General features: G+C 50.9%; 5 protein-coding genes across 6 annotated transcripts in view; 1 reads left to right on the plus strand and 4 right to left on the minus strand.

Moving 5' to 3' along the window:
• The window catches only part of SARC_08372, an 8,010-nt gene extending 4,614 nt beyond the window's left edge, over positions 1-3,396 (plus strand). The window contains exons 5-8 of one of the 2 annotated variants that reach the window (XM_014297652.1): positions 169-274; positions 1,132-1,255; positions 1,780-1,914; positions 2,201-3,396. In XM_014297652.1, the coding sequence (XP_014153127.1) occupies positions 169-274; positions 1,132-1,255; positions 1,780-1,914; positions 2,201-2,782 (947 nt within the window). In that variant the 3' untranslated portion in view covers positions 2,783-3,396. The remainder of the gene's footprint in view (positions 1-168; positions 275-1,131; positions 1,256-1,779; positions 1,915-2,200) is intronic. The other variant, XM_014297651.1, reaches the window with a different exon arrangement.
• A 1,639-nt stretch (positions 3,397-5,035) lies between these two features.
• On the minus strand, positions 5,036-5,656 carry SARC_08373 (hypothetical protein; the record flags this gene model as incomplete). The annotated part of the gene is made up of 2 exons (XM_014297653.1): positions 5,036-5,419; positions 5,627-5,656. The coding sequence occupies 2 exons, from the start codon at positions 5,654-5,656 to the stop codon at positions 5,036-5,038; spliced, it is 414 nt and encodes a 137-aa protein (XP_014153128.1).
• A 108-nt stretch (positions 5,657-5,764) lies between these two features.
• SARC_08374 (hypothetical protein) lies at positions 5,765-6,349 on the minus strand (the record flags this gene model as incomplete). Its single annotated transcript, XM_014297654.1, has 1 exon — positions 5,765-6,349. The coding sequence occupies one exon, from the start codon at positions 6,347-6,349 to the stop codon at positions 5,765-5,767; it is 585 nt and encodes a 194-aa protein (XP_014153129.1).
• Positions 6,350-6,436: 87 nt separating this feature from the next.
• SARC_08375 (hypothetical protein) lies at positions 6,437-6,709 on the minus strand (the record flags this gene model as incomplete). Its single annotated transcript, XM_014297655.1, has 1 exon — positions 6,437-6,709. The coding sequence occupies one exon, from the start codon at positions 6,707-6,709 to the stop codon at positions 6,437-6,439; it is 273 nt and encodes a 90-aa protein (XP_014153130.1).
• A 2,364-nt stretch (positions 6,710-9,073) lies between these two features.
• On the minus strand, positions 9,074-9,385 carry SARC_08376 (hypothetical protein; the record flags this gene model as incomplete). Its single annotated transcript, XM_014297656.1, has 1 exon — positions 9,074-9,385. The coding sequence occupies one exon, from the start codon at positions 9,383-9,385 to the stop codon at positions 9,074-9,076; it is 312 nt and encodes a 103-aa protein (XP_014153131.1).
• Positions 9,386-10,557: the final 1,172 nt, after the last annotated feature.

Below are 10,557 nucleotides of genomic sequence, written 5' to 3' on the forward strand. Positions count from 1 at the left end.
TATATAACTTGTAAGTATATGCTTGCACACGTTCATACATTCATCTTGAATGCGATATACTTATATGTATATATATATATGCATATATATCTGCATACGGTCATCTTTCTCATTAAAACGTGTTTTGGGACATAATACACACACACGCATATATACACTCATGTGCAGCCTGTGCTGCTGGCATCTGGGTGCTTCGAATGGGCTACATCATCCAGTGTTTCCAACAACAACGCATGGTGGACGAACTGCCGTTCATTTGGTCTGAGCAAAACCGGTAGGTGTGACTTTGAATCATCTGGGTGTAGGTATCTGCTAGACTCTCGGGATAGTCCGGGTCGACCGGTAGGTGACTTTGGGTATCCTGGATATAGGTATCTGCTAGTGTCTCGGGATAGTCCGGGTCTGTTTACATATTAATATCTATTCGTGGCCATACTCTTTCATGCACAACTGAAACTCGAAAAGATAAGAGTTATACGCAACTTGGAGCTCGAATACATCCCCAGTCGAACACACTATCACAGCGGTGTGACTGAGTACGCGCCACACGATGACCACGAGAACCTGATTGGGTCTGGTGCATACTTGGGTATCATTAGTTATCACGTATCTACACGTCTTGTTATTCTACCGACTCATGTACACACTTGACAGTAGTACAATTAACAACACACAACAGTGCCTAATTAGGGCCTATACATGCTCTTTCGAGCTCTACTCCTATAGTCCCTTTAGACCCCTTTTGCACATACTAGCACAGCACTACCACCACAGACACGCCGAGAGACGGCTGCTGGTATCTGGATCGTCCAGTTGCATACTTTGTATTCGTATATCTCACGTGGTCTTATCCCATCCCCATTGGTACACCCTTATATCTCACATGGTCTTATCCCGTCCCCTCTGGCACACCCTTATATCCCACGTGGTCTTATCCTATTCCCTTTGACACACCCTTATATCCCACTTGGTCTTATCCTATCCCCTTTGGCACATCCTTATATCTCACGTGGTCTTATCCTATCCCCTTTGGCACACCCTTATATCCCACGTGGTCTTATCATATCCCCTTTGGCACACCCTTGTATCCCACGTGGTCTTACCCTATCCCTTTTGGCACACCCTTGACAGCAGTACAAAGAACTCGCTGAGTGATGAGCAGTGGAACTTGGCAAAGTCCTATGCGCACTGGCGAGTGGCCATACAGAAGCAACGCGACAATGGACTGCCCGTCGGCGCTTTTGTGGGGTGGAAGGTGCGTTTGATGTGAGCGTTCAAGTGTGTCGGTTAAGATATATATGATTATATGTGTTATGTTATATTAGGTGATTCTAAGATATTGTTGTACCTATACGAGCATATTCGCTGATGGTTTGTAGAATTTAACCAATGCGACTGCTGAGCGATGCCCTGGTATGTTCGACTGCATGGGTAGATATAACTGTATATAGTGTGTAGTGTAAATAGTACATCGTATGTAGTATATAGTAGATGTGTATATAGTATATAGATCTCACGTATTGTGTTCAGGCACAATTGTGCGGGATAAGGTGTTTGTAAGTAGGGTCTCACATTTGAAGGGACACTTGTCATACGGATGTCATGACCAATGGTGTCAGTTCGAACAGGGACAATTGAAATATACATTCACTGCTGTGCAATCGTCGATTCTGTTTCGTACAGAACTTCACTTAGTTCTTGTACTACACTTCCTGTCGTCAAAGCACCGGGTACCGTATTGATCTAATCTATTAATATCCGCCAATGAAACCCCGGCAGGTATTATTGCGCACCAATAAGGACAGTGTGCTGAGGCGCATGATGGCTGCGGGTGGTGGTGAGGTCATTGAAGGCACTCCACCATACACGGACGATTGTCTCAAACGAGCCCGCTATTTGTTTGTGGACGAGAAGGTGAGTTTATGTGTACCCAGGTGTTTTTGTACTATATAAATGTAACAGAACATTCCGTCTACACACGAGTCAAGCTAGTTCGTTGTAACCCCTGTAGATACATGTAACTATAATTAAAAGCGTGTTCACGCGTATACAAGCAATTGAATCTGTAGTGAGCTGTAGAGAGGCTACTTCCAATCATATGCACAATATCATGAAAGCGGTTGCTTCAATTGCATGTCTCTGACGATATTAAAAATGCACATCTTTAATATTGAATATCTTGTCTGTTGGTGCATCGTAGTACGACACAGATATGAACGTCTCCCGGTATCAACAGTGTGGTGTCGAATGCCTGCGACCAGAGTACATGTTCCACTACCTACTGGAGGCTCCGAATCTTCCCCTACTGGACAATTATCGAGTAAAGACTCGGGATCGATCTGCCGACAGCAGTCCACGTGACAGCAGCTCGCACCCGCGCAATAACAAGTCTCGCACACACACACGAGCAACACATGACGAACGACACGCCGGTAGCAATAGCAAGGGAGAAATAAGCGACAGAGAAAGTGCAGGCAATGAGTGGGATGGGGGTGACGGCAGTGGGGAGAGGCACAGTGCAGAACTCATCCAGGTCGATACACGCAGTGCACATGGGACACGGGGCGTACCAGACAGCAGCCCAGGTATAGGAGAGCCTAGGCCAGACGGTAAGCGAGGAGATGGGTCTGGCAGGCAACGCGCAGCTGTGGAGGGTGTGGATGCGACTCATTCAGCGGCAGCGGCTGATGATGTGATAGGCACACGGCGGGGCAAACGCAACCAACGACCCTCTGAGAATGGCGCTGGCGTTCCCAAGAGACCCAAGATGAGAGGGGTGTAGGTGTGGTTGTATTGCTAGTACGCATAAGAGTGTGCTGGATACGGTGGATGACGATAAGAGCATGCAGTTGGATGAGCCGGTTGAAACCCCTAAACCCTAAAAGGCCTACACGACGCAGAGTCTGAGAAGAGATACACTGTACAGTACTTCTTGTACACGGGTGGTAAGCGGATCCTTCAAAGGGGCGATAGAGTATTTTGGGAGTGTTGTTTGAGAAGGGTTCTAAAAGAGAGTTGAGAACGGCCTTAAAAATGTGATCTTTGGCACGTATACAGGGTAGTCTTGCTTCCGACCGACTGTAGGAGATCTTGCAATAAATTGTTCTGCCGGTTAGCCATGTCTACGTACCTTGGACAGGAGAAAGCAAATCATCCCAGACTATACCGTTATGGCCTACCATGCACAGTCATGTTGGGTTGGATTGCAGACGCACTATAGCAGTAGACAAAGGCTTTATAAGAGCTTCGTACATGGGAAAGTATCTGACACGGCATTGCAGGGCCCAGAAGAATACACATATTCTGGAAGTGTTAGTGCGGCGTAGTAAAGCAAAAGACAATGGCCTTATTAAAAAAAATCATCACCGGGAAAAGGAGCGGATACATCATTACATGATTACAAGGACTAGCAGAATAATGAATATGGCGAGCTACAGCAAAAGACAATATCTTGAAGGATAGTGGCTGACGGCTTATTATAAAAGAGTAGTGATTGTCCCGTTGTTAAAACATGTGGCTGAACCCCTAAATAATAGTGGTTGACGGCATATTGAAAAGGAATAGTAGTTGGCCTGTTAAAATATGTGGTTGACTCCCTAAAGGATAGTGCTTGACCGCTTATTATAAAAGGATAGTGATTGGCGTGTTAAAAAAAATGGTTGACCCCTTTAAAAGAATAGTGGTTGACCGCTTATTTATATGAAAGGATAATGGTTGACCGATACACAACAGGGTAGCAATTCTAGTCTTTCAGAAAAGATTGCATTCCGTCACGGGACAGTATTCACAAGTGCGGATTGTAAATCACAGAACTCGAACTTGGTATGATCAGCAATATTATCGCAAGCACACCTAGCAACTATCACGGGGGACTACAGTCGTGACGAAAGGCTTATGCCGTGTCTGGGATGAGGTTCTTTGATGTATTCGATAGTGAACTCTCAATTTGATCGTATTATGAGCTGCCTTTTGCCAAGATTTGCTTTAAAAATCGAAAGCAGTAAATGCAACGAACCCATATTTTGCATTCTGCCACACACGTCGGCGACAGCCAGCCGCGACGACCAGCTCCTGATTCTCTCCGCCCGAATACCGCCTGACCGCGCAAAAGACAACCCTTGAATTCACAGGTTAATGCGCGCCAGCTGTGCAGCAGAGGCCACCCCAACCCATGCTGACCGCAAGAAATCTTTCACGGCCGACGACATGTCATACACGACGTCCAAGTTCTTGGCCGCATACGCCCTCTCCAACATCGTGAAGGCTGACGACACTGTAATATTCGGTCTATCAAGGCGATATTAACGCCTTGGAGTAATTAAACGCCTAGGTTAAGTCTAAGTCTAATTAAATTCAAAGTAAATAAACGAAATGAGTCGTTTAGTAAAGTTAGGTATGCCTCGAGAAAACAGCAATACTCTGAGGGATTGTGAGGCTGAGACATTGTCTATATATAATCCTCTCAGTACTGTTCTCGCCGAAGGGATTTTATTTAGTGTTTCGTTGTCGCTATTTTAGAAACTATGGTATGTTTCGTTGGGACGAATCCGAGAGACTCATAAAATCCTATCTTTAGAAAACAAAAACGAAAAGAAAAAGAAAGATACTCCTGATGTCCATAGTTATTGCGTTAACCAATAACTTGCCACTTATCAAGAATTACCGACATAGCCTTCATCAGACTGGCACATCTAGTTGGCTGAACGGAGGATAAACTAAGCAACGCTAATAGTCCCTAGAAACCTATATTCGGTTGAGCCATCTCGCTACCTAAGTATTCAGATATAAATAGATTTGGAAAGTAAATATAGTTCTATTAATAAAACTAGACCAAATCTTGTGTTTGGTATTTTACTGGGGCCTTTTAATGGCCTTGTCCAAATATCTGATATGTAAAATGAAAAAGGTATTTAATAAATAAAAACCGTTAAAAGCCATTTAAGGAAAACTAAAGTTTGCGTACTTTTAAGAGTACGTTTTACGTACTATTAAGAGTACGTTTATATTACAAGATTCTAATGTGGAGGCCCGGCTTTTACAACACCTGCCCCAGCCATATCTTGCCCGACACCGTCTGAGTCATGTGGTGTAAAGCTGAACGCCGCTCATCCATGTTAGCCTGCCTGAATGGCGAGCGGAGAAACAACCAGTTCTCATACGCCGAGCGGAACACCATGGTTGTGCGTTGGGCCACTTCCGGGCACGCCGGCTCGAAGTACGTACGCAACTGCGTCCTATGACGGGTCAGCCGCTTCGCACCAAACATGATGGTGTACATGACCGCACTGTCCTTGGACAGAACCTTAGCAGGGCCAATCTGCGCTACCTTAGCCTTAAACTTGACCAGGTCTCCTGCAGCAAAGTCCTCCGCCTCTTCACGGACCGCATTGCCACGTCGCAATTGGGCCGCCTGCGCAGACTGAACACGAACATGCGCATCATCATCAATCAATCAGGTCCGTGGTAACGGGGTCCACCCTACTATCTTGGCTGCGGGTAAAGTCCCGGATCTCCTTGCAATCCAGGACCTTGTCCTGGTCCACTGTGTAACGCTTCACCTTGCGGCTGCCCTTGGACAAAAACTGATCCACTAGCAACAAGAGGTAAGCACAACCCTCGGACGTACGCGGAAGGTCCGCGAAATCCATGAACACATGCTGGAAGAAGCCACGTGCGCGCTCCGGCTGTTGCATCAGCCCATACTGGCGCTTGCCATGAGGCTCCCTCATTTAGTAACTGTGGCACGAACGGCGCACCGCCAACGCTAGGTCACCCAAGCCAGTCCAGCCATACAGCTCCTGAAGCTTGGCCAGACCTTATCCGCACCCGCATGCATGTACACATTATGCGCAGCGCCTATCACATTCCGGACCTCCGGCCACGTCAGCTGTAGCCCTTTTATGGTGTATGGCGAGTCGCCCTGCTTTGCCAAGAGCTTAGCACTAGCCTGCCGACGCTGCTCCCTGCGCCGTATAAACCCTTCACGCAACGCTTGGGCCTGCTCCCCAGAGTCTGTGGAATCCTCTACCAGAGACCCTTCCTCACGGTCCGTGGGTACCAACGGGGCACGCTGCGGATGAAACTTCAACGCAGGAGCCAGCGCACAGCCTGCCACTGGGTGCTTGGCTAACGCATGGACACCCGCCCAAAACTCATCCGACAAACTTACCCTCTTAGTATACGGTATACGGTACAATAGGGTAGGACCCCATGGGGGATCCTCCAAGGGCTCATGACCGTGCCGAAAGAACACACCTTTCTGCGGCGGTATCACAATCGGCTCCCTAGCTAACATCTTGGCCATGACACCCCACCAGTCCGAATTAGGCATGTACGGACAGACTAGCATAATTTCGAGCTGCTCCGCAATCACCTTAGCCAGAACGCGGGGAAGTAACTCCCACGGTGCGTTGGTGGCCCAAATGTTGAGACCAACCTAGGACTCGGCCACCGCTCCCCCAAGCGTGGAGGGGGAGAAATACTTCGGCAGCAGCTGGTTCCCAGGTAGGGCAAACGCATCGTGGGTATGCGGGCCCCATTCCCTCTCAGCTTTGTTAAAGACAAATCCCGCCACCTTATACTTATTCGTCCGAGGCTTCGAGTCACGAGCAACCGGATACCGCCAGGTACCCCGCCGCCTAGGATTTAGTCCTTGGCCCCCCACCTGTTCCATGATGGGGTCGACTGTGGCTGTGAGACGGCTCAACATGTCCGCTGGACCATTGTCAACCGCCTCGAACAAGCAACAGCATCACATTGATGTCTCGGCAGACCTCCTACCGTCAGGTATCCTCGCCGCTTAGGATTTAGTCCTTGGCCCCCCACCTGTCCCATGATGGGTCGACTGTGGCTGTGAGACGGCTCAACATGTCCGCTGGACCATTGTCAACGCCTCGAACATGCAACAGCATCACATCGATATCACGGTAGACATCCTACCGCCAGGTATCCCGCCGCTTAGGATTTAGTCCTTGCCCCCCCACCTGTTCCATGATGGGGTCGACTGTGGTCGTGAGACGGCTCAACATGTCCGCTGGACCATTGTCAACGCCTCGAACATGCAACAGCATCACATTGATGTCTCGGCAGACCTCCTACCGTCAGGTAACCCGCCGCTTAGGATTTAGTCCTTGGCCCTCCACCTGTCCCATGATGGGTCGACTGTGACCGTGAGACGGCTCAATATGTCCGCTGGACCATTGTCAACGCCTCGAACATGCAACAGCATCACATCGATGTCTCGGCAGACCTCCTGCCATCGCCTCTGCCGACGGCCCCGCGGGTCTGTACGGAATGCATCCATATGCCACATAGACAATAAGGCCTCATGATCTGAGAACAGCGTTACCGGGTGGTGCGAGCGCTTGTACTTAGGCCATTGCTTGCGAATGCCATAAACCTGTGCCAGCCACTCCTTATCTGTGATGTGATAATTCAACTGAGCAGGTGCAAACTTGGACGAAAAGTATGCCACCGGCCAAAGTTTGCCGTCACGCAGCACATACGTGACGCCCCCAACCCCTATGTGCTCACACGCATCCGCGGATTGATACAACGGTTCCTCCGGTCGTGGTTGGACCAGAGTCGCACACTTCCTGAGTTGCTCATTGATGAGCCGAAAGGCCGCCTGCTGTCGCGAGCCCCACTCAAACTTAACACCATCCTGCATAAGCTGCGAGATAGGCGCCAGTTAGAACGCCACCGTGTGGTACCATGACCGGACACGGTCCTGGGTATCGGGACGGTCAACCTCAAGCAACGGTGCCAGACGGTCCGCCGCAATCGAGACTCCCTCGATACCAGCCCACCGCCCTAGGAGCTTAACCGGGCGCTTATGGTACGCCACCCGAGCCTTCCGCAAGCCAGGATGTACGCCGTACTGCTCACAACGATCAAGGAACTCGTCCAAACGCCGCCAGTGCTGCGCAGCTGTGTCCGACGCTAGAACGATGTCGTCGATGTACCACATGACGCCCTCCAAGGCATCAAAGATCCAGCTGAGGACCTCCTGGAATCGCCACGAGGCCTCAGCTAAGCCAAAGGGTAAGGACGTGTAACGGTATCGACCCCACGGAGTCATGAAAGTCAATATACTGCCCGCATCCAGCTCCAACTGGGCAAAGCCATTTTCACAGTCCAACACTGTGACCCAGGGCTTGCCAGTAATATGCCTAAACATATTCTGCTCGGAGGGGATGCCGAAAGGCTCCTGCTCCAACTTCTCTCGCCACTTGGCGAAGTTTGTACATCATTGCCTTGGAGATCCACAAGACACTATTGTCGGTCTGCTTCTCAATGATCCCTTGGGCCACCATCTGATCGATCTTCGCCTTCTGCGCTTGCTGTTGAGGGTGTTCTTTGTCCAGGTTGTCTCTGTGGCACAGCCGGGCGGGCACCACATTCAGCTTCGGGTACAACTTCAACTTATCCACCTTCATAAAACGGTGGGCCGCCTTGTCATGCGCACGTGCTTCTATGCGCGCCTTTATCCGTGCTAGCTCCTCCGGCATCTTGCCTAGCTCACGCGCAAGCTGCCGTAAGCCAGACCGGTCGAACTCTATTGTCTTGTCCTCACGGACATCACTCACGGACATCACAGTCTTCCAACACAGGCTGGTCCAACTCATCGAGCGCATCCGTGGGAAGGTCGATTCTGTTCACCAGGTCCGGGATCCTAGGGGAGTACAGTCCATGTACCTCTCCCATCCGGGGCTATGTCACGCCGACGCTTTATCGGGGAACGCCCCTGCCGATGACCTGCGACTTACTACCACTAGCGCTGGGGCGGTTGTTCTCGCATCCCGTTCTCGGTCTCAAGCGGCTTTCGCACACTGGCATAGACCACTGATCTGGCTTTAGTTCTATTCCCTGTCCTTAGAGGACTAGGGGCTCTCAAACGCAGCACAGGTCCTTCCTGACCCGACTGCCCAACTTTCACGCTTCCCAACCGCTCAGGGTTTGGGGAGCGCATCCTAACTATCGTCTCATCACCTACCATACCTCCGGAGTCTTCACCCTCGTCCGAATCCACCTTGACGCCTTCACTCTCACTCCATGCGTAGTCTTGCACAAGCTATCGCATCGCTACCGCTGCACCCGCCGACTTGCGCGCAAGCTTTCGACGCTTAACGCGACCCGGCCTCACCGGGGAGCCATTCCTGACTATGCCTAGTATGGCCTTCACCCGCGGTGGAACAAGGACATTCGTGTCCTTGAGCCACTGCCATCTGATAAGCGACTGCGGTACTACGATCATACTGCCGTTCGCCCACATCAGTGCCCACTCTGACTGCCTCATCTGGACAAACCCGATCATGGGTATCTGTTGTACCACATGGAAGGGCTGCCCTTCCAACAAGGCAAACCTATCCTGCCCCACTCTCATGCCCCACCACATGGGAAGGGTTCAACTCACCCATGTTGACCAGGCCACTTAACGGTGGTCCACTATACGGTGCATCGGGCGCGACACCGATTTGCTGCGGGGCCCTCTCAATGATCAGGTTGTATGTACAACCCGAATCAGCGTAAGCCCACACCCGATCTGTCGCTAACAGCATCGGAACCACCGCACCCCTTCAATTGCGGTTATTGCCCTGGCTAGCTGCCGCACCAGCCGCCGGACCATTGGCCCCACGCAACTGTGGACACTCTTCCGGCATGTGTCCCGACTTCTGACACAGATAGCACCATGGCGGGCGCACTTAACCCTGCCCCCTGCCTGAGTCATCGTCTCTCCCACGAGAGCGCGAGCGAGAGCGTTCACGCGTTGGCTCCCTCGAGTCTCGACCCCAGTTGTCTCCTGCTTAGCCACGGCGATCTCTCGACGGTCCTCCACCATCGCGACGATCATCACGCCTATCAGTCTGGTACCCTTTGTACCGCTGATAAGGGTTTCTCTCCGGTTGGCGCCCATCCCCACGTTCCTGACGCTCGCGATACGGGACAACCACCGCCCCAGTCTGGCGTCTGTCAACCCAGTCATTCCTCCCACTCGGCGAAGGCGGACGCGGCACAAGAGGCCGCCACTCATTGCCTTCCTGGATCGTGTACACATAAGCCTTCCGCTTGGCACGTGTCCAGTATTTGAAGCCCTCAGGGTATTTATGACCCTTGGGCAGAACCGTGTCAAAAGGGTTCTGCGCGGGCTTACCCCTATCAGCCTTCTGCTGCTGGTGCTGGTGCTGGGGCTGCCGGGCGCCCTGCCCAGCCGAGCCAGTGTATGTTAAAATATTACCACCACACTGTACATAAGTATGTCGGAGCCAGATTAAAAACTCCAACAATCCATGCTTCTCTAGCATCCTAGAGACCGTAAAAGCGTACGTAGCTAGCCTGAAGATATCTTGTACCAACTCAATCACTCTGTCAGTCTGCACCTCGACCTCCTCAAGCACCTTGTCCAAAATTTTAGGGACTGTGGCACATTACGAGAGGAGGTATCGCTCTATCTTGCCTTCAGCCATGGCCAAGATGGCGTGGTGCTGCTCGCGGTGGTAGAGGGTGAATGGGATGGCGGGGAATCGAATGGGTCTACCTTGCGACATTTTTAATAGA

Source organism: Sphaeroforma arctica (genome assembly GCF_001186125.1).
Source record: "Sphaeroforma arctica JP610 unplaced genomic scaffold supercont1.748, whole genome shotgun sequence".
In the NCBI taxonomy this organism is placed as follows: Eukaryota; class Ichthyosporea; order Ichthyophonida; genus Sphaeroforma; species Sphaeroforma arctica.